At 41.5% G+C, this 24,363-nt stretch overlaps 1 protein-coding gene across 1 annotated transcript; it reads right to left on the bottom strand.

The window, feature by feature from the left end:
• Positions 1–3,540: 3,540 nt before the first annotated feature.
• LOC115120527 (inward rectifier potassium channel 16-like) lies at positions 3,541–21,606 on the bottom strand. Its single transcript, XM_029649480.2, has 2 exons — positions 21,512–21,606; positions 3,541–9,615 (listed from the first exon to the last, which is right to left on the bottom strand). The coding sequence occupies exon 2, from the start codon at positions 9,603–9,605 to the stop codon at positions 8,319–8,321; it is 1,287 nt and encodes a 428-aa protein (XP_029505340.1). The 5' UTR covers positions 9,606–9,615; positions 21,512–21,606; the 3' UTR covers positions 3,541–8,318.
• Positions 21,607–24,363: the final 2,757 nt, after the last annotated feature.

Below are 24,363 nucleotides of genomic sequence, written 5' to 3'. Positions count from 1 at the left end.
AGAAAGCATGTTTGCAGAGCGGCATTGTTTACAGAGCTAGTTAACTAGTCTACCGGTGCCAAAATGGGACTGCAGCATGTCAACAAACACAATTAGAGGGCTCCACTATTCATCTAAGGCAAAGATACTTATAGGTTTCCACTTTCATCTGTGTCTGGTGTTAGCTAGTACCTGGCTAGCTACTGTAGGTCTTCAGCCAGCATAGAGCAAACACAGGGGGAAGGGTATCATCTGTGTCTGGTGTTAGCTAGTACCTGGCTAGCTACTGTAGGTCTTCAGCCAGCATAGAACAAACACAGGGGGAAGGGTATCATCTGTGTCTGGTGTTAGCTAGTACCTGGCTAGCTACTGTAGGTCTTCAGCCAGCATAGAACAAACACAGGGGGAAGGGTATCATCTGTGTCTGGTGTTAGCTAGTACCTGGCTAGCTACTGTAGGTCTTCAACCAGCATAGAACAAACACAGGGGGAAGGGTATCATCTGTGTCTGGTGTTAGCTAGTACCTGGCTAGCTACTGTAGGTCTTCAGCCAGCATAGAACAAACACAGGGGAAGGGTATCATCTGTGTCTGGTGTTAGCTAGTACCTGGCTAGCTACTGTAGGTCTTCAGCCAGCATAGAACAAACACAGGGGGAAGGGTATCATCTGTGTCTGGTGTTAGCTAGTACCTGGCTAGCTACTGTAGGTCTTCAGCCAGCATAGAACAAACACAGGGGGAAGGGTATCATCTGTGTCTGGTGTTAGCTAGTACCTGGCTAGCTACTGTAGGTCTTCAGCCAGCATAGAACAAACACAGGGGGAAGGGTATCATCTGTGTCTGGTGTTAGCTAGTACCTGGCTAGCTACTGTAGGTCTTCAACCAGCATAGAACAAACACAGGGGGAAGGGTATCATCTGTGTCTGGTGTTAGCTAGTACCTGGCTAGCTACTGTAGGTCTTCAGCCAGCATAGAACAAACACAGGGGGAAGGGTATCATCTGTGTCTGGTGTTAGCTAGTACCTGGCTAGCTACTGTAGGTCTTCAGCCAGCATAGAACAAACACAGGGGGAAGGGTATCATCTGTGTCTGGTGTTAGCTAGTACCTGGCTAGCTACTGTAGGTCTTCAGCCAGCATAGAACAAACACAGGGGGAAGGGTATCATCTGTGTCCGGTGTTAGCTAGTACCTGGCTAGCTACTGTAGGTCTTCAACCAGCATAGAACAAACACAGGGGGAAGGGTATCATCTGTGTCCGGTGTTAGCTAGTACCTGGCTAGCTACTGTAGGTCTTCAGCCAGCATAGAACAAACACAGGGGGAAGGGTATCATCTGTGTCCGGTGTTAGCTAGTACCTGGCTAGCTACTGTAGGTCTTCAGCCAGCATAGAACAAACACAGGGGGAAGGGTATCATCTGTGTCTGGTGTTAGCTAGTACCTGGCTAGCTACTGTAGGTCTTCAGCCAGCATAGAACAAACACAGGGGGAAGGGTATCATCTGTGTCTGGTGTTAGCTAGTACCTGGCTAGCTACTGTAGGTCTTCAGCCAGCATAGAACAAACACAGGGGAAGGGTATCATCTGTGTCTGGTGTTAGCTAGTACCTGGCTAGCTACTGTAGGTCTTCAGCCAGCATAGAACAAACACAGGGGGAAGGGTATCATCTGTGTCTGGTGTTAGCTAGTACCTGGCTAGCTACTGTAGGTCTTCAGCCAGCATAGAACAAACACAGGGGGAAGGGTATCATCTGTGTCTGGTGTTAGCTAGTACCTGGCTAGCTACTGTAGGTCTTCAGCCAGCATAGAACAAACACAGGGGAAAGGGTATCATCTGTGTCTGGTGTTAGCTAGTACCTAGCTAGCTACTGTGGGTCTTCAGCCAGCATAGAACAAACACAGGGGGAAGGGTTGCCCAAAACTCAGAACACAGTTGTCATATCATTACATCAAGAGACATGACAGACAAACGGAAGAAATACAAACTTCTTGACATCATTGATAGTCATGATATATCAGCATTGTCTGACGCGCACACACACACACACACACACACACACACACACACACACACACACACACACACACACACACATGTATATTCAGTTGAAGTCGGAAGTTGACATACACTCAGGTTGGAGTCATTAAAACAGTGAATTATAAGTGAAATAATCTGTCTGTAAACAATTGTTGGAACAATTACTTGTGTCATGCACAAAGTAGATATCCTAACCGACTTGCCAAAAGTATAGTTTGTTAACAAGAAATTTGTGGATTGGATGAAAAACTAGTTTTAATGACTCCAACCTAAGTGTATGTAAACTTCCAACTTCAACTGTATTTGAGTGGCCATCACAGAGCCCTGACCTCAACCCTATATAAAATTTGTGGGCAGAACTGAAAAAGTGTGTGTGAGCAAACCTGACTCAGTTACACCAGCTCTGTCAGGAGGAATGGGCCAAAATTCACCCAACTTATTGTGGGAAGCTTGTTGAAGGCTACCGAAACGCCTGACCCAAGTTAAACAATTTTAAGGCAATGCTACCAAATAATAATTGAGTGTATGTAAACTTCTGACCCACTGGGCATGTGAGGAAAGAAATAGAAGCTGAAATAAATCATTCTCTCCACTATTATTCTGACATGTTACATTCTTAAAATAAAGTGGTGATCCTAACTGACCTAAAACAGGGAATTTTTACTAGGATTAAATGTCAGGAATTGTGAAAAACTGAGTTTAATTGTATTTGGCGAAGGTGTATGTAAACTTCCGACTTCAACTGTATATCCAAATACGTGCCACTTTTTCCTACTCAATACATTTGCATTTTACCATAGACAAAATGGTCCAAAATAATTTACACTGAGTTGACGAAACATTAGGAACACCTGTTCTTTCCATGACAGACTGACCAGGTGAATCCAGGTGAAAGCTATGATACCATAATGATGTCACTTATTATATCCACTTCAATCGTTGTAGGTGAAGGAGGAGAGACATGTTAAAGAAGGATGTTTAAACCTTGAGACTACTGAGACATGGATTGTGTATGTGTCCCATTCAGAGGGTGAATGGACGAGACAAAATATTGAAATGCCTTCGAACGGGGTATGGTAGCAGGTGCCAGGTGCACCGGTTTGAGTCATGAACTGCAAACCTGCTGGGTTTTTCACGCTCAACAGTTTCCCGTGTGTATCAAGAAGGGTCTACCACCCAAAGGACATTCAGTCAACTTGACACAACTGTGGGGAACATTGGAGTCAACATGGGCCAGCATCCTGGTGGAACGGTAAATTAGTCTAGTTAGTCTAGGCAGCTATCTAAACTTGTAGTAATCATGGCCGAATTACCGACCAGGCACACAGGACACATGTCCAGGGGCCCTGACCTCCAGGGGGCCCCCATTGAATTTGTTAGTTACTCACTCAGATATCATATGAAGATGGAAAAACGTGTAGAATGGCAGGAAATTAGCTGTAAAACCGCAACAACAAAATCAGTTATGTAAAACAAACATATTTGCTTACAATTTTTTTTATTATAGTTTTAAAGTTAATATGAGTTCATGTGTAGCGGCTAATAGCTAATAGGCTATGTGTTTGTAGATGGACTGAGGTGAATGAAGCTACAGCAGCCAAGGTGATAATGTCTGGGGTCATTTTGACTTGTTTTCACTGTTCTCCAAATAGCATTCTAGAGTTTTGAAATTGTATAGAAGCTCAGACATAGTTGTCATGTCATTACAATCAGAGACATGCCAAACGGAAGTAATACACTCTTCTTGACATCATTGATAGTCATGATATAGGAGCATTTGATAAAGTTGGCTATAAATCAGTCTGTAAATGTGCCTGAGCAGGGATGGGCTACTGGCGGCCCACAGCCCACCTTTTGTAGGCCCTCAGATAAATGTCAATATTGTAAAATATTTATTGTGGGGTTGTGCATTAGCAGATTGTCAGTCACTCAATTAGCCCATGTCAGCAAATTTGTTTTTAGATTGGTAAATTAGTCTAACCATCTCAATGGGCCCCCATTGATTTTGTTGTTTTTAGATTGGTAAATTAGTCTAACCATCTCAATGGGCCCCCATTGATTTTGTTGTTTTTAGATTGGTAAATTAGTCTAACCATCTCAATGGGCCCCCATTGATTTTGTTGTTTTTAGATTGGTAAGTTAGTCTAACCATCTCAATGGGCCCCCATTGATTTTGTTGTTTTTAGATTGGTAAATTAGTCTAACCATCTCAATGGGCCCCCCCCATTGATTTAGTGGCGGCAGGGTAGCCTAGTGGTTAGAGCGTTGGACTAGTAACCGAAAGGTTGCAAGGTCAAATCCCCGAGCTGACAAGGTACAAATCTGTCGTTCTGCCCCTGAACAGGCAGTTAACCCACTGTTCCTAGGCCGTCATTGAAAATAAGAATTTGTTCTTAACTGACTTGCCTAGTAAAATTTTAAAAAAAGTTGTTTTTAGATTGGTAAGTTAGGGGGTCCAACACAGAACATGAAACATGACATAATTACAGAACAATAATAGACAAGAACAGCTCTAGAACAGAACTACATCAATTTGAAAACGGTGCACGTAGCCTACATATCAATACAGACACACAAACTATGAAGATCCAATCGGGGAGAGGCGTTGTGCCGTGAGGTATCGCTTTATCTGTTTTTTTGCTGTTTATTTGATCAATATGAGATGGAAGGGAGTCTCGTGCAATTAAGGCTTTATATAATACTGTGCGCTTTCTTGGATTTGGGGACTGTGAAAAGACCCCTGGTGACATGTCTGGTGGAGTAAGTGTGTGTGTCAGAGCTGTGTAAGTTGACTATAGAAATACATTTTGAACACATTAATGTTTGTTATAAAAGGAAGAAATTATGCAGTCAGTCTCTCCTCAACTCTTAGCCAAGAGAGATGGGCATGTATAGTATTTATATTATCCCTCTGATTACAATAAAGAGACAGATGTGCCACTCTGTTCTGGGTCAGCGGCAGCCCTCCACCACATAACTGGACAATAATCAAGATAAGACAAAACTAGAACCTGCAGGACTTGCTTTTTGGAATGTGGTGTCAAAAAAGCAGAGCATATTTTTATTATGGACAGACCTCTCCCCATCTCCTCAACCATTGAATCTATATGTCTATATGTTTTATTTTACAATCTAAGGTAACGCCAAGTAATTTAGTCTCCTCCACTTCTTCAACAGCCACACTATTCATTACCAGATTCAGCTGAGGTCTAGAACTTATGGAACGATTTGTACCAAATAAAATGCTCTTAGTTTAAGAGATGTTCAGGACCAGTTTATTACTGGCCACCCATTCCAAAACAGACTGCAACTCTTCGTTAAGGGTTTTAGTGACTTAATTAGCTATGGTTGCTGATGTGTATATGGTTGAATCATCAGCATACATGGACACATATGCTTATTTTAATGCCAGTGGCAGGTCACTGACAAAAATAGAAAAGAGTAGAGGGCCTAGAGAGCTGCCCTGCAGTACAACACACTTTGAATGTTTGACGTTAGAGAAGCTTCCATTAAAGGAAACTCTCTGAGTTCTATTAGATAGAAAGCTTTGAACCCACGATAAGGCAGAGGTTGAAAAGCCAGAGCACATACGTTTTCTCAACAACAAGTTATAGTGAGTAATATCAAAGGCTGCACTGAAATCTAATCTTCTTATTATCAATTTGTTTCAACCAATCATTGGTAATTTGTGTCAGTGCAGTGCATGTCGAGTGCCCCTCTCTATAAGCATCCTGAAAGTATCTTGTTAATTTGTTTACAAAGAAATAGCATTGTACTTGGTCAAACACAATTTTTTTCCAACAGTTTGCTAAGAGCTGGCAGCGCCAGTAAAGGTCGCTTTTACCACTCTTCAGTAGCGGAATGACTTTGGCTTCCCTCCAGGCCTGAGGACAAAGACTTTCCTCTTGGCTCAGATGAAATACATGACAGATAGGAGTGGCTATAGAGTCACCTACAATTCTCAGTAGCTTTCCGTCTAAGTTGTCAATGCCAGGACGTTGGTAAATCATTGATCAATAACAATCATTTTTCCACCTCTCCCACACTAACTTTACAAAATTCAAACTTGCATTGCTTTCCTTTCATGACATGTTTCTTTATGCGTGAGTAAGATGGCCCACTGTTGGAGTACAAATCATCTGTCTTTCTGCCCATCAGTTCATTTCCATCAGTCTTTATATCATTGATCTTGGCTTCATAATACAGTTTCTTCTTCTTTTTGTTGAGTTTAGTCACATCATTTCTCAATTTTCAGTAACTCAGCCAGCCAGATGTGTAGCCAGTCAGATGTGTAGCCAGTCAGATGTGTAGCCAGTCAGATGTGTAGCCAGCCAGATGTGTAGCCAGTCAGATGTGTAGCCAGTCAGATGTGTACCCAGACAGATGTGTAGCCAGTCAGATGTGTAGCCAGTCAGATGTGTAGCCAGTCAGATGTGTAGCCATTCAGATGTGTAGCCAGTCAGATGTGTAGCCAGTCAGATGTGTAGCCTGTCAGATGTGTAGCCAGTCAGATGTGCAGCCACTTCTTTTGCCCCCATCTCTCTCAACCATACAGTTTTTCAGTTCCTCATCAATCCATGGAGTCATAACAGTTCTGTCAGTTTCTTTACAGGTTCATGTTTATCAAAAAATTGGAAGAAGCAATTTCATGAATGCATCAAGTGCAGCATCTGGATGTTTCTTATAAATCACATCAGACCAACAAATATTGTTTTACATCATCCACATAAGTCACAGCAACATGTTTTGTATGATCTCTTATATACTATTTTAGGCCCAGCTGTTGGAACATTGGATTTCCTGGACAAAGCCACTATATTGTGATCACTGCATCCAATGGGTACAGATACAACTTTAGAACTAAGTTATACAGCACACAAAGTTGCAGACACATTTACAACATAAAACACAAAGCACTACAGTTAAAAAAAATCTATTTACACATTGAACAGCAAGATGTTTTGGGAAAGTGTGGTTAAACTAGCAGTCAAAACATTGACAGCCCCCTACTTCATTTTACATCCTAGCGTTTAAAGCTTTAAACTCATATTCCATTCTAGAATTTAACCAAGCTTTAAACTCATATTCCATTCTAGAATTTAACCAAGCTTTAAACTAATATTCCATTCTAGAATTTAACCGAGCTTTAAACTCATATTCCATTCTAGAATTTAACCGAGCTTTAAACTCATATTCCATTCTAGAATTTAACCAAGCTTTAAACTCATATTCCATTCTAGAATTTAACCGAGCTTTAAACTTATATTCCATTCTAGAATTTAACCGAGCTTTAAACTTATATTCCATTCTAGAATTTAACCGAGCTTTAAACTTATATTCCATTCTAGAATTTAACCGATCTTTAAATTCATATTCCATTCTAGAATTTAACCGAGCTTTAAACTCATATTCCATTCTAGAATTTAACCTAGCTTTAAACTAATTTTAAGGGATGAGTTCCTGTGATTTTAGGGCCTTTCGAAGCTTGTTCCAAGCGGAAGGAGCAGAGAACTGGAAAGTGTTTTCACCTATCTCTGTACGGGGCCTTTGGCACAATCAACAAAACTCAGTCATGTGAGCGCAGGCGATAGTTTTCATTTGTCTGCTGGACAATGTAGTTACACAAGTAAAATGGGAGCCGTCTCAATACGGCCATATAAATAAAAACGTACCAATGACTTCATCTCCGAAGAGCTAAGGAAGACCAGCCCACTCTCATATAGAGAGTACAGTGATGAGTGAGGGCTTTGGAGTTAGTAACAAACTTCAGTGCTCCGTGGTACCCAGTCCAGCATACGCAATGAAATCACAGGGGCATACATGTACAGGATATCAACAGAATCAATTACAGGTAAGAAAGTAGTGGGAACAAGCATCTTTCTCGCTTCTAATGAAAAACATGACTTAATACGAAAATACTTTTTCACAAAACATGACTTAATAAGAAAATACTTTTTCACAAGACTTACGATGCTTAAAGGTGAGACACTCATCTATCAAGAATTCCAAGTACAAGACGTACAATGTGGGGTTTAAAGGTGAGACATTCATCTATCGAGAAACCAAAATACCTCTTAGTTGCTAGTCTTTCTATTTGTTTGTCCTGCACATTGACTGTACGTGTAAGAATCTGAGGTTTCATCTTAGATTCCGTGAAAACAATCAACTTTGTCTTTTCAGTATTTAAAAGTAACTTCAGCGTACAGAGCCTGGACAATAGTAAAGGCAGACTGCAATGGCCATGTTTCTGAGTGACCATTGGCCAGTTACAATGAAATTGTGTTGGTATTGCCATGTCAGCAGAACATCTACGTCAGAATGGGGTTCCTTGGAAGACACAAATGTCCTTGGTCCTCGCAAACTGCTGCGATAGTAGCAGCCATGGCTGCATGTACCTCAGCTTCTGTGGTGCCATTTACCAGTTCCACAGTCACCATCGGGGGATTGCAATTAATGCTTGGGCGCTTGGGGCACGGGGAGTGGCGTGGGGAGTGGCACGGAGTGTGGCGCGGGGAGTGGCGCGGGGAGTGGCGCGGGGAACGCCGAAGCTTAATTTGATCGTACTCTTCTGCGCTGACCTCCGGAATCAGGACCTTAGCAGTGTGGTGGAACATTGAGTAGTCTACCTTGTAGTATTTCAGGTTTACATTCAGCATATCTTGGAACAGATGTCCCCAGTGAATCTCGTCGGGTGTATAGGAGGTGCGAGTCTGGTGCAGGATGCCCGTCGAGTCATCTGTGTAGGTGAAGGACACCACCAGCTCAAAGTCGTCTTTCCGAAGATCCTCCAAGCTCATGCGGTAGAGTGGAGTACCGGGCTCAATAATGTGGAAGATGGTGGTTGGTATGGCTAAAAGGATATCACTCTGTTTGATTTCCAGGTCCTTGTAGTTGATGTCCACCCTTCCAGTGGCGTGCATGGTGGGGCGGAAGATTTGAGCACGAGCCATCCCCTCTACCATGTGGTGTTGGCGGAAGTCTCCAATTCTCCATGACAGGCACAAACGCCCATTTCGCAAGTTGATGACAGCGCAGTTGCTGAAGCCTACTGTTTGCTTCAGTTTCCGTGTCGATGCCATCTCTGCCACAGCGATACCGATGACGAATGTATCAATAAAACAGCTGATGACATCCTGCACGGTGACGACGATGATCGCCACCATGCAGTTCTCTGACATCCCTCTAAAACCATAACCGATTGTGGTCTGGGTCTCCAGTGAGAATAGGAAAGCCGCGGTGAAGTCCCTCACCTCGTACATACAAGGGGCATTAGTAGGGTCCTTGATGTCGCCGTTAGCCAGGGCGATCAACCAGTAGAGGATGCCGAAGAAGAGCCAGGAGAGGGTGTAAGAGAGGGTGAAGATGAGGAACATAACTCTCCACCTTATCTCCACCAGCGTAGTGAAGATGTCGGTGACGTACATGAGCCACTCCTCAGGAACATGGCGGAACAGGACATTGAAGTTGCCATCTTTGCGGACGTAACGACGCTTCTTGTGCTGGTAGCCGATCTCGGCCTTCACGGCGATCAGGGGAGTGGTGTAGGCGTCGACAGAGGGATCAGAGGGACTAATCTCTGTGTAGTCATTGTTCATCCTGTAAGAACTGGGGAAGAAGAGAGACACAGGGAAATAATGTTTATTGTTTTTTTTTGTTATCTGCTGTATAACACAGAACATGTCACTGTTATGAATTGTAGTCTTTTGATCAGGTGGGACGACACGTGATTTGGTTCTGGATTCCGAGATTCCGAATTGAGAATGATGTACCAGAACACTGAAATCAAACATATTCACCATCATTCAGAATACATATATTTAGTTGACTTTTGTGGCATTTGAAGGACAACAGTTTTGCAGCAACACACTCCTCCAGATACAACCACATTGTTTATTGGTGGGTCATTGGAATTTTGAGTGAGTGGATTTGGGTTGGGTGTTTGTGTGTTAGGGAGGAGAATGCTTATAGGGAGAGGTTGTGCCGTTCCATCATAATGATGGAATGTTTCGGCGATTGGAAACCACATGATGGTGAGTTGGGAGACTTCTCTCTGAGGTTCACTGGTATTGAACTGTATTTAGACAGGGAACAGTTGAGTTGAGATGATATTTGGTCTCTCTCTGTTTATTACCAAAAACGGTGTCTTGAGGGAGAGACAACATGCACAGACAGACAGCTAAAAATACACAACACAACACAACACAGACACAACAAACACACACACACACACACATCACATTTTTCCACACTCTCTTATGATAAGGAATAACGTACGAAAGTTTCAATAAGAATTGACACTTATATATTAATTGCACTTTGAAGGCACTGCTTATTTTTCATGTTTTCCCTGACCTTGCTTTGTCTGTTTCCCCCATTTGGAAGAAGTGCTTTTCAGCTGGACTGAATAACTAGGAAATGGAAAATCCTGCATGTGTACGTACACACAGTGGAAAGTAATACCTCTTTTACTTAACCAATTTTTTTTTTACAGTTTGATTTACGTTGACCAATGTTTTTAAACATGCATTAGGATATGATGTACAGCTTGACTGACACTTTATCGGCCATATCTTTTTAAAACTTATCCAAAAAGGCTCTTCAATGTGGTTCACCTAGCCACAACTAGCTTGCCCGTTTTCCACCAGCTTTTACTACGGTTATTGTCGGGCCGAGGAAGTAATTAGCAACAATGTCTGCCATGTATCAAACAGATTGGCACCCTATTCCATTTGGGACACAGCCAATCTCCAACCGCTCCTGTCTTGAATGTCCTCACCCAGATGCAACATCTTAACTAGATTGAGAAAAGAAAGCTAAGGACCTTATTTTTTTGACAGTAAAAACTTTGAGATGAGAGAGAGAGAAGGCATTTTATTGAATACTTTTTTCCACAATGGGGTTGTACATCATTTTATAAACGTGAGAGTTCTTTTGTCTTTCCTCCATATGTAGTCTTCTATACCATTTAGTTTGCTGCATGGTGCACTTTGACCTGCTCTCAATATGCAATTTAAGATGTCAACCTGGGAATGTTTACTATCTACGATTCCCATTTGTTTCTCCCCTGGCTCCATGGACTGTATCAATACAGTTTATCATAATGAGGCAGTTGCCTAGAGATGTAAAAACCCATGGCAACAGACCCTATTGGCCCCATCCATATTCTATGGTGTTCTCAGCTACTTTGAAGGATCATGTGGCCTGAGTTTGCAGAGTTGTATTTTTTTCCCTACTACAGTTTGTTTCTAATGCCCTGCTACTCATAGGGCTTCTCCCTACTGCAGTTTGTTTCTAATGCCCTGCTACTCATAGGGCTTCTCCCTACTGCAGTTTGTTTCTAATGCCCTGCTACTCATAGGGCTTCTCTCTACTGTAGTTTGCTTCTAATGCCCTGCTACTCATAGGGCTTCTCCCTACTGCAGTTTGTTTCTAATGCCCTGCTACTAATAGGGCTTCTCCCTACTGCAGTTTGTTTCTAATGCCCCGCTATTCATAGGGCTTCTCCCTACTGCAGTTTGTTTCTAATGCCCCGATACTCATAGGGCTTCTCCCTACTGCAGTTTGTTTCTAATGCCCCGCTACTCATAGGGCTTCTCCCTACTGCAGTTTGTTTCTAATGCCCTGCTACTCATAGGGCTTCTCCCTACTGCAGTTTGTTTCTAATGCCCCGCTATTCATAGGGCTTCTCCCTACTGCAGTTTGTTTCTAATGCCCCGATACTCATAGGGCTTCTCCCTACTGCAGTTTGTTTCTAATGCCCCGCTACTCATAGGGCTTCTCCCTACTGCAGTTTGTTTCTAATGCCCTGCTACTCATAGGGCTTCTCCCTACTGCAGTTTGTTTCTAATGCCCCGCTACTCATAGGGCTTCTCCCTACTGCAGTTTGTTTCTAATGCCCTGCTACTCATAGGGCTTCTCCCTACTGCAGTTTGTTTCTAATGCCCTGTAACTCGTATTTTCTGTCTTACCAAGGTCATCTAAGGAGAAACATGTAAGACTATACAACACCCACATTAACAACTGTGGTTTACACTCTGTGACACACTGACTGTTTGTATATTTGATTGCTATGTTTTAAGTCAGGTGTTTTCAATAGTGCTATTTTCAGAGTACTAATTCAATAGCAATTTGACTTTGCAGTGAATTTGGTCAAATTATTCTGTACTCATCTTAAACCGGCAACACTAAATGCATGATGGATGAGGTTTTTGAATGCAAATGCAGTGCATGGCCCACCGTTTAAGTGACTTTCATCTGGTGGAGTGAGTCCAAAGTGTTGGGGGAAAAGGTTGTGCCAGTAGAGGAAGTACCACAGGACTGAATTGGTCTAGGTTAGACTGAGGGGAAAAATCTATGTGGAAACTGGAACACTCTCATCGTGTGATCACGGGCAAAGAAAGGATCCATCACAGCCAAACCACAGAGAACATCCTCCCTACTCACACACACACACTCACTCACTCACACACACACACACACACACACACACACACACACACACACACACACACACACACACACACACACACACACACACACACACACACACACACACACACACACACACACACACACACACACACCCCTGAAAGCATCTTCCTTTTCTCCGTCTGAGTATAATCAAACCTCTCCTATCTTCTGTCCAAAACAAGTGTGGTTTGACGTTATCTGACTGAGTTCACGAGACTCTCTGGTCTCAAACTCTGCTTCCTGTTGGCTAAAGTTGTTGCCCCGCGTTGCCAGAATATAGAACTCAGTGTATGAGATCACAGGAAAAAAAAGGTTCTACTAAGTTCCCATAACCCCCTCCTTCTCCAAAAATGCAAATATATCTTTAAATGAAAACAGGAAACAAAACATTATGCTTTTTACCTCTATAATGTTGTTATTCAGAGAATAATATATTCTTGAATGTGATGGTCTGGACAGGGCTGACGTTGTGGATGTTTGTGTTGTTATTCAGAGAATAATATATTGTTGAATGTGATGGTCTGGGCAGGGCTGACGTTGTGGATGTTTGTGTTGTTATTCAGAGAATAATATATTGTTGAATGTGATGGTCTGGGCAGGGCTGACGTTGTGGATGTTTGTGTTGTTATTCAGAGAATAATATATTGTTGAATGTGATGGTCTGGGCAGGGCTGACGTTGTGGATGTTTGTGTTGTTATTCAGAGAATAATATATTGTTGAATGTGATGGTCTGGGCAGGGCTGACGTTGTGGATGTTTGTGTTCGTCCGTATGGTGTCGTTTGTAAGTGGACGTTTTGTATTGTAAAAAATATATATATATATATATATATATATATATATATATATATATTATTGAATGGAAAGCCCTACTGTATGTCTGTGAATCATCTCCACATTGCCACAACTGCTTTCACGTGGAAGTAAATCCTCCTACTATTAATCTGTCTATGTTATACAGTAGAATAACCCTCACTCTAATGACATTTCACTGGTCATAAAACTCAGGATTACAGCACTAACACAGTATGTATTATTGTATTATTGCTAATTTAGCCTAAAAGGAAGCATGTTTTAAGATGTTCAAACTGAAAATAAACCACACAATACTAATTGTGTTAATGAACACAACTGACGTCTTGATTTAAGACCTACTTTATGACGATAAGGCTCTTAATGCTTCAGACCACTGGTGTGTAGTGTAGACACAGTGCACCAAAACCAGAGGCTCTTAGCCCCTAGCGACAATACGTGGTGACCAGTCCTAAGTATATCACATGACCCCTTTATACATCCCATATGGCACCCTATTTCCTATATAGTGCACTACTTTAGACCAGAGCCCTATGGGTACAGCAGTATATAGTTAAAGGGTTTTATTTGGAATTCAGCCTCAGTCAAACTTAATTAAGACTTTCGCCTCCCCAGGACAATATGGTCAGTGTTTCTCCAACAAGGAAAGTTTGTCAAGAAACTCACAATGGCCCCCTTCAAATATGTTAACAGGCTGACTCTCTGGTAATGTTTTCTACAGGTGCCAGCCTTAAACCCTTTCATGTTTAATGTGTTTAATAAGGATAATTCTATCTTGTCTCATGTGGATGTTTATCTCATAACAGCATCAAGGATCTGAGTGTTATGTTCCCTCCAAATGTTAATAGTTGTGTGCTTTTTTTGTGTGTTTTTACTCAGATTTCGATGACCAAGTAAAAAATTGTATTAATCGAAATCTATAAAAACAGCTGTATTTGGAAAAACACAAGCTAGGAGTCTAGGCATGAGTCTTGCAGCACGCTGGTGGAAAAACACAAGCTAGGAGTCTAGGCATGAGTCTTGCAGCACACTGGTGTAAAAACACAAGCTAGAAGTCTAGGCATGAGTCTTGCAGCACACTGGTGGAAAAACACAAGCTAGGAGTCTAGGCATGAGTCTTGCAGCACACTGGTGGAAAAACACAAGCTAGAAGTCTAGGCATGAGTCTTGCAGCACACTGGTGGAAAAACACAAGCTAGAAGACTAGGCATGAGTCTTGCAGCACACTGGTGGAAAAACACAAGCTAGAAGTCTAGGCATGAGTCTTGCAGCACACTGGTGGAAAAACACAAGCTAGGAGTCTAGGCATGAGTCTTGCAGCACACTGGTGTAAAAACACAAGCAAGGAGTCTAGGCATGAGTCTTGCAGCACGCTGGTGGAAAAACACAAGCTAGGAGTCTAGGCATGAGTCTTGCAGCACGCTGGTGGAAAAACACAAGCTAGGAGTCTAGGCATGAGTCTTGCAGCACTCTGGTGTAAAAACACAAGCTATGAGTCTAGGCATGGGTCTTGCAGCACACTGGTGTAATAATACAAGCTAGGAGTCTAGGCATGAGTCTTGCAGCACTCTGGTGTAAAAACACAAGCTAGGAGTCTAGGCATGAGTCTTGCAGCACTCTGGTGTAAAAACACAAGCTAGAAGTCTAGGCATGAGTCTTGCAGCACACTGGTGTAAAAACACAAGCTAGAAGTCTAGGCATGAGTCTTGCAGCACACTGGTGTAAAAACAAAAGCTAGGAGTCTAGGCATTAGTCTTGCAGCACGCTGGTGTAAAAACACCAGCTAGGAGTCTAGGCATGAGTCTTGCAGCACGCTGGTGGAAAAACACAAGCTAGGAGTCTAGGCATGAGTCTTGCAGCACGCTGGTGGAAAAACACAAGCTAGAAGTCTAGGCATGAGTCTTGCAGCACGCTGGTGGAAAAACACCAGCTAGGAGTCTAGGCATGAGTCTTGCAGCACGCTGGTGGAAAAACACCAGCTAGGAGTTTAGGCATGAGTCTTGCAGCACGCTGGTGTAAAAACACAAGCTAGAAGTCTAGGCATGAGTCTTGCAGCACGCTGGTGGAAAAACACCAGCTAGGAGTCTAGGCATGAGTCTTGCAGCACGCTGGTGGAAAAACACAAGCAATCAAATATGGGTAGCCTACAGTAAAAAGTCTTCATTTCAGTTTACTTTAATCAAGTTACACTTTGGTCAGATTACGATTCACACATTCTCTTTGAGTTCTATTCAGCTTTCATCGTTCTCTATGCAGTTATAACAGGGTATTTCCACAGAGGAAGAACAGGGTACCGTATAGAATGTCTGATATGTATCTCAAATAGTGTTAATTCGTTTTTCATTTGGCTTTTCATGTTAATTAGATGCTTTTGCTGTCAGACACCACACACAGTAGGGTTGGTAAGACGGCAGTTTTACAAATTAGATCAAATCAGGCATTCATTTATTTGAATAATTGTCCATTTACGATAATGCATTTACAGCTGAAGCAACCCAGATGTCCTTGTAAACACAGGCACATCTAGTTACTGTAGGTCACCTGTCTAGGGAGGGAGACACTCACGCATCCACGCACGCGCACTCACACTCACGGACACACACGCATACATACACATACACACACGCATACACCCACGCATACACACACACGGACACACACACACACGGAGACACACACACAACACACGGACACAAACGCACGCACACACGGGCACACACGGGCACACACGGACACACACACACGGACACACACACACACACGGACACACACACACGGACACACACACACGGACACACACACACGGACACACACACACACGGACACACACACACGGACACACACCGTTTGCTTGCATGCAGTAACATTCCGTGAAGCTGGTGCCCTTCCATATTGTATGTTTGTGCTGAAAACCTTTGCATCCAATGGCAGCACAGTTCACCTGCAATATACTGTAGCCTCTGGCCTGTTGCTGGAGCTTACACCTTCAGTGTACAAAACAACACGTCAGACTCAACACGTGAATAAAGTGCACACAACCATAGCAAAGCAGGCCATGCCCTACAGTATACTTCCCTCTAACACACGGATAAGGAGCGAGCAGGACAGAGAATCATAGCATAAAGCTCTAGCCTGGTCTCGGATCTGTTTGTGCTTTCTTGCCGAACTCCTAAGGTCATTGTCACACCAATGGCAAGATCTGGGTTCCAGGATAGTTGAGCTCCTGTTCCACACAGCTCCGTGTCACCTATTCAGAGACAACTGGACTAGAGGGATGAAAGGAGAGAAAGTATTTTGTCCAACCAAACAGGGTGTATTTGTTGTACCGCTCAGGGCCCCTCGTTTACAACTCTATGACATGTTCACAAACAGCAGATAACATTCTGCCACCCCACTCAGTATTCACTGGCATAGAACCGGCGTTGTTCACGCGGGTGGGTCCAGCCCCCTGTACTGCCCTGGGCCCTTCTGTCACCCCTTTTAACCTTCAGTTCCTCTGTGGACAAACATTCTAAAGCATTCTAAAGCATTTTAAAACATTCTAAAATATTCTAAAGCATTCTAAAGCATTCTGAAGCATTTTAAAGCATTCTAAAGCATTTTAAAACATTCTAAAACATTCTAAAGCATTCTAAAGCATTCTAAAGCATTTTAAAACATTCTAAAACATTCTAAAGCATTCTAAAGCATTCTGAAGCATTTTAAAAAATTCTAAAGCATTCTAAAACATTCTAAAGCATTTTAAAACATTCTAAAGCATTGTAAAGCAGTTTAAAACATTCTAAAGCTTTCTAAAGTATTCTAAACCATTCTATTGTTAGGTTAATGGTTTAGATTGTGTAACAACATTGCAGTTATTGTAGAGGGACTTGTTGAATCGGGTTATTTGACCCTTACTGAGTAGTGCTTTACTGCAATTGATTGTGAACAAGGCAACAAAGTGAAGTGAATTCTAACTAGATGATAATGTATGTATGTGAAATACAACTCTTACTAAACCATTTGCATGTATGGTTAGGCAGTAAAGAGTTAATTAAACAGAATATATATTTTTTTACAATAAATATTGAGGATTTATTAATAGTATGAGATCGATATGGCTGGGATTCAATCCAATGCTTTGTCAGCTATGCACATTTTAAAGGCAATTTGTCCGTGTTCATGAAGAAAACATTCACGGTTAAAGCTGCATATATCGGCTCTATGGAAAATGTTCTTTAAATGTCAAAACCTCTAATACAACTGGATTGAATGTCTTGATTACGTCAGGAAAGCAATCGTGATGACCTTTAATGAGTTTCTACCCAGAAACACTTATTCTCATTGAATAGATCTGTCGAGATTCAATTTCAATTTGTATAATATGTGCATACACTTTTCAATTCACATTAGTAACGGGAACGTCACAAGCCGAGAGAAGGTTTGGTTGACGTTCTTGCTTTGCAGCTGAAAAGTACTGTAAATGTCACAGTACCCACCAACCAGGAGGAATTGCAAACTATTCAACAAGCTAGCTACAAGCTAACAATAAGCAAGCAACTCTTTATAGATCTACTATATTACGCAACAATTCACAAGCAGACAATTAAAGGGTTTATTTTCTCATCTGTACACTCAATACATTCTAGGTTCCAGACAAAAGTGTTACACCGTGTTACTGCTAGCTAAAGCTAACATATCTTCATCAAGTAACGTTAGCCTATCAAAGATGAATGATTCACCCGCTAATAGGAATATGCAGATTATATTAGATGAGTTTATTAGTCACATGCAGATGTAATTTCAGGGTAAAGTGAAATTCTTAAACTCCTAGCTCCGTACAGTAGGCTTACCTTACAACATTACAAGAAAAAATGCTTATTTTTGATCAATATCATGCAAATCATGTAGTTAAAGCAAATTGCAACTGAAAACGTGGGTATAATTCAACGTGTTGAGCTGTTTTATGTGGAAGCACATTCCCACCATTCCAAAAATAAAATGTATATACCTTATATCAGGGCTAAACAACACTCTTCCTGGAGATCTACTGTCCTGTGGGTTTTCAGTCCAACCCTCTTCCTGGAAATTTACTATTTCAGGACAGTAGATCTCCAGGAAGAGGGTTGGACTGAAAACCTACAGGACTGTAGATCTCCAGGAAGAGGGTTGGACTGAAAACCAACAGGACCGTAGATCTCCAGGAAGAGGGTTGGACTGAAAACCAACAGGACCGTAGATCTCCAGGAAGAGGGTTGGACTGAAAACCAACAGGACGGTAGATCTCCAGGAAGAGGGTTGGACTGATGACCTACAGGACCGTAGATCTCCAGGAAGAGGGTTGGACTGAAAACCAACAGGACCGTAGATCTCCAGGAAGAGGGTTGGACTGAAAACCAACAGGACCGTAGATCTCCAGGAAGAGGGTTGGACTGAAAACCAACAGGACAGTAGATCTCCAGGAAGAGGGTTGGACTGAAACCCAACAGGACCGTAGATCTCCAGGAAGATGGTTGGACTGAAAAGCTACAGGACAGTAGATCTCCAGGAAGAGGGTCGGGTAGCCCTGTTGTAGATCATACATATACTGTAGGCTATATTTCTTCATTTGTAGCATTGTGTGGCGATTTCCATCTATCCACGTTGCCACCGGGAAATGTGTGGCAAGCTGGTGTTTTGCCCCAGGATTTGCCCCTTTTGATTTGTATTAATAAAGAATATTGACACAGAAGTGTTGAAAAGAGAGACAAAGTATCGTAGTTTAGACTAATTCACCCCGTGATTTTTTTGACGGGATTTTTAGGTTCTCATTCTCAATAGGGCCAAGAGTTCTTCCCCTGGTCCCATCATAGCCCACATATAGTAAAACCATGTTTTATAGCTGCTTTTAACACTATGTCTTACCAAGAATTATACCCGGTTAGGTAAGCCTACCAGATCAGAAAAATCTCTGGGCAACCTGGAAAACAATTTCCCCCACAACACTCTGGGGCCCGTGGTGCAACCTCTAAAATCACCACACAATGTTACAAATGAAAAAAAACATGTTCTATTTGTGTGATCTACTATCTCAAAAATGTTGACTTACGTAGTTCGGCTTGGAGTTCAACGAGACAATTGTGTTTTCATTTCTTGCTCGGGGGGGGGGGGGGGGGGTTGCAACTGTTGGGCGAGTGTCGTGCGCGACCTCCCGAGGTAATGCTTCAAGTTGTGATAATTTTGCAAGTTTACACAACAGTATTGCCTCTCGAGAATTGATATCTCTTCGAGAACCTCTCGAAAAATGTCACTTTGCTATCGTTTATGTGAAAACTGTATTATTCATAGCTTGTGCCATCTTTTGAAAGATCAATAGACAACATAATTTTTTTTTTAAACAGTGTCTTTTTCTGCACTGTCAGCGTCTAGGTGTCATCGACTGACGCCCTCTTCACTTCGTGATGCTCTCGGACCACAAACAAACTAGGATGACATCACAGATTCCAATCAGACCAACTCCATGAATGACCTACTCTTTGTTTGCAGTTGTCTAAAAAAACAATATTTTGCTCAAAACAATTTTGTTTTTACCCTTTAGTACTTCACTGTATTTATACTTAGGATATCGGTTTTCAACAGTGAAACAACTTCTGGAGGGCGTCTTTAACCTTTAATACAACTTAAAGTTCACATATATGGAAGATTCAGATCAGACCTTTGATCAACAACCTATCACTCTTGTCAACAACTCCTTTTTGATGTTGTAAAAACAGTCACGTAGGTCTGTAATTAAAAACCTTAGATCAGTCTTGTCGTTGTCATCAGATCGTAGTTGTCAGTTTAAACTCTATCCTTACTTAGTTGTTGTGTCTCAACACTTTAAATCTAAAAACAAAACCTTGACAACAGCACTAAACTGCTTCTAGGTTTAGTTTCTTAGTTAAGTATTAAAGCACAAATAGAAGTAAGACAAGCTGTTGTTAAACCAACAAAATGTATAGAATTTACACTTTCAGTGTATTTTTAGTTTTCTCAGTGGAAAGAAGTGATGTTAGAAGAATTGAAAAGGACCTTTAAATGTCAAGCCCTTATAACGCAAATCTACCACTGATCAGATTTAATCCTGGCCTTTATCACTTGAGGAAGGCATGCTTGACTGTTTTATAACCAGAAACTCTTGTCTTTGCTTGAGCCATGCTTGAAAGATCAATATTGATGAAACAGTGTCCTTTCTGCTCTGTCAGCATTCTGTGCATCATCTCAGTGGAAAGGCTTGACTCTCGATGGGAAGACACTTGCTGAATCAACGTTGTTTCCAAGTCATTTCAATTCAATTATGTTGAACCAAAGTGGAATAGATGTTGATTTGACGTAAGTAAAGCTGAATGCTTTAAATATCCCCTGTGCAAGACCACAACGTTAGGTTTTCATTATGCAACTCACAATACTTTGGCTTGAGTTGCCATTCGACTACTAAGGCATTTTCCGTGTAATAAGTTGTATTTAGTAATTGCATGGCTCTCCTTTAAACCTCTAGAGTCTACGCCCTGTCTAAGCTGGGGAGGGGGGGTTCTAAACTAACATACAATATGGACTTGTATTAGGAGGGTCATAGCAAGGATTATTTAGCTATTTGAGTTAGAATTTTAAGACCCCTTCAAGTATCAAAAAAATATATATTCATTTTTTTGGGTATGAAACATTGAATTTGGTATTACTGCTATTAGAATTGAATACTAGATTCACTACCAATACCATGCATTGAATACTAGATTCACTACCAATACCATGCATTGAATACTAGATTCACTACATGGAACAGATAGACTCCAAAACATTTTCAAAGGGAAGTTTGTTCTGAAGTGCCTATTCTATATCTTAGAGACCAGGAAAACGATTTACACTGCATAAAAAATATATGACAAGTATTTATCACCTTATTTTAGGTGCTGAACTATCCATATATACTTCCATTTTTTTGTTTGTTCAACTGGTACCCGGGAACCTTCAGACGAGTCTTGTGAACATCCTAGAGCAGAACGGAGAACGCCATCGTGTTCATGAGATTTCTCATCGTTCAATAATACTTCGCCAAATCGTTCGGACGCTACAGACGTTTTCATGAGAAGACCGATTTTTTTATTGTGTTAGTACAATTTCCACGGGGCGAGGACATTGTAGGCCCAAGAGTTAAATAATAAACAGTTGTATTTTAAAGCAAAGAGAGAAAAAGAGAGAAAAAGAGCGTTGTTGTTTCATACCTGTTATAAAAGTAGTCTGGAGTCGGGCCTCTGTGTGAGGCTGCTTCCTGTGGTGTAGGGAAGAACCAGAGCAGAGACTGGTACAGGTGCAACAACAGCCGTGCCTACTAGAATGAAATCGGCCCACCTGTAGCTGTACAAAGTAAATATAAACACCTCCCCTTAGGTGTGTCCCTGTGTTTGTCTGGGTAGGCCTGTTTGTGTGCATTATCATACTGGTAACCTTAACAACCTCCATGGCTCAGAGCAGGTTGTTGTGTCTCTCTCCTTCTGTTCATCGTGCCCAGCATTTAGCCTTTCTGCAATACATTGTTTCCAAGCTGTTCAGCGACTACTTTGGGTTGTATTGATGATTATATTTCCCCATCTATACTGATCCTGATCTCTAGTTCTAGACTACCTCTCCTGGGAATCAGGAGAGTCCATTAAACAAGGGTGGAAACTCAACCGCCTCTTTCTCCGTCTGGACGTGAAACGAGTCCAAACATATTTGTTAAATAGTTGAACAACCCTCCTGACAATGGTTCAAAATTAGAGCTTTTCAACCTGTATTCGCCATGACTTGACCACATAAAGAGTAGAGGAATCCCACTCTCCCTCATGTGCCCACTCTCTCTGTTTCTCTATGAATTGACCATGAAGCCCATGTTTCCAGTCTCAGAGACATGACACATCAGACTCAAATGTCTCTTTTGCTTCCCTCTCAATAGTTTCTCCAGAAATCCTCATTAATTGTCAGAAGCAAGAAAAAATTTAAATAGGCAGGTTTTCAGATTTGAGAATCTGTTGACTAACCTATCCCTCTAATGGTGTCGTAAAAAAGGTTTGTTTGACATGCACACAAAAATGAAGAAGGATGATGGTTGTATGTGGAATCATACTAACCAAAAAAAACCTTAGAGTCCTTTAATGGTTCTTTTCAGTTCAAAAAAAGGTTATTTCATCTCACTCAGGGTAATACTTCCAATGTAGGGACGGTAGCTCATTAGCATATGGGAGGGGCTTGGTTTGTACACAGCTCTGTCCAAATGCATAGTGCCAACTGTAAAGTTTGGTAGAGAAGGAATACTGGTCTGGGCTGTTTTTCATGGTTTGTGCTAAGCTCCTTAGTTCCAGAGAAGGGAAATTCTAACGCTACAACATATTCTACAACATATTCTAGACGATTCTGTGCTTCCAACTTTATGGCAATAGTTTGGGGAAGGCCCTTTCCTTTTTTAACATGACACTGCCACCGTGCACAAAGTGAGGTGCGTACGGAAATGGTTTGTTCGAGAATGGTGTGGAAGAACTTGACTGGCCTGCACAGAGCCCTCACCTCAACCCCACCGAACATCTCTGGGATGAATTGGAACACCGACTGTAAGTCGTTCTGGAAAAGAGAATCTACTAAATGGCCAAAATGTAAATGTTAAAAGGCTTTTAAAAATAGCCAAACCTTTTTTTTTGTATTATATAGAATATATATAAAAGGAATATTATATAAAAAGGTTCCGTATAGCACCAAATATGGTTCTGCTATACTACCAAGCGAAACAACCCTCATTTGACACTATATAAAACCGTTTATATTTAGTGTGTACAGTACAAACACACAAATACACAGTACACATTACACAATAGGACAAATATAAGCACCCACATGTCTATTATAACCCAGGTAGGGTTGTTGGTGTTGTGGGCCCACAGGGCAGGGAGATATGAGGCAATGGAATTAGGAGATCCCTTTCCTTCCTGACTTTTCCATCCTGGCGGTGTTGACGTTAATGACGTGTAAAGGTATCTAGGGCTGAACAACACACATGCTGTACTGTAGTTAACAGGGATAATCTGCCTGTCGCCTCAGATGCCCAAAGAGAGCTGGGCTTCTGGCTGAACATAGAGGGAAAAATACTCTATACTGGATTTGAATGATTCTTTATGCAATATTGCAGTAGAAGTAACTAGTCAGCTTTCACAATACTCCGTTATGCCTCTAATGAATGCCTTTAAAAATATATATATTTGATGTGGGCGTGAATAGGGAATTGACATTCATACAATCTGGGTTAGTCAATTGTTTGGTCCACACAGGTCCTAATACAAAGCCTAGCTACAGGAGCACAACGTGGAGTGTCTGGCTTTACTTCCTGGTGTATCTGACCACAGACAACTGTAGTAAGCCTGACTATATTTCTCATAACCTTACAGGACGGTAGGTCTACAGTTGGTCATGGGAAAGCTGTCTATCAACCACAACTTGTGTCTGAAAGCTACTGTTAACTTTGCATTGTGGAATAGAAACACATGTTCTACCCTATTACACATTATTATACACTCTATTATATGGTGGAGAACATTAGGGTCTGAATTTATTCACACCCTTGATAAAGATCACCACTAAATGATTCAAATACTATATTGTATGATAAAAAAATGGTGAAGTGATATTATTTTATACGAATCCAATTGCTCAGAGAAAGAGATTTTGTTTAAAGGGCAATATTGTTTTATAAAAAAAAAAACAAGAGTCAAAATTGACACTCCAAAATATTCTTTAGTAATTTGTCCCATATTCCTAGCACGCAATGACAACATCAAGGTAGTGACCATACACAATTATTGGATGCATTTGCAGTTAGTTTTGAGTTGGGTTTCTGATGATTTTGTTCTCAATAGAAATGAATGGTTAACAATGTATGGTCTTATTTTGGAGTCGCTTCTGTGTTAAGAATCTGTGTTTCTAAACACTTCTACGTTAATCTGGATGCTACCATGATTATGGGTAACCCTGAATGAGCCGTGAATTATGATGAATGAGAAAGTTACAGAGGGTCAAAGGGTAGCCTAGTGGTTAGAGTGTAGAGGCGGCA

This window comes from Oncorhynchus nerka, linkage group LG16 (assembly GCF_034236695.1).
Source record: "Oncorhynchus nerka isolate Pitt River linkage group LG16, Oner_Uvic_2.0, whole genome shotgun sequence".
NCBI classification, from domain to species: domain Eukaryota; kingdom Metazoa; phylum Chordata; class Actinopteri; order Salmoniformes; family Salmonidae; genus Oncorhynchus; species Oncorhynchus nerka.
Note: the sequence above shows the minus strand (reverse complement) of the source record. Positions and strands in the feature narration are given on the sequence as shown.

Excerpts from the sequence above, each read along its gene's own strand:
- LOC115120527 (XM_029649480.2), bottom strand. The coding sequence starts at position 9,605 with ATGAACAATGACTACACAGAGATTAGTCCCTCTGATCCCTCTGTCGAC.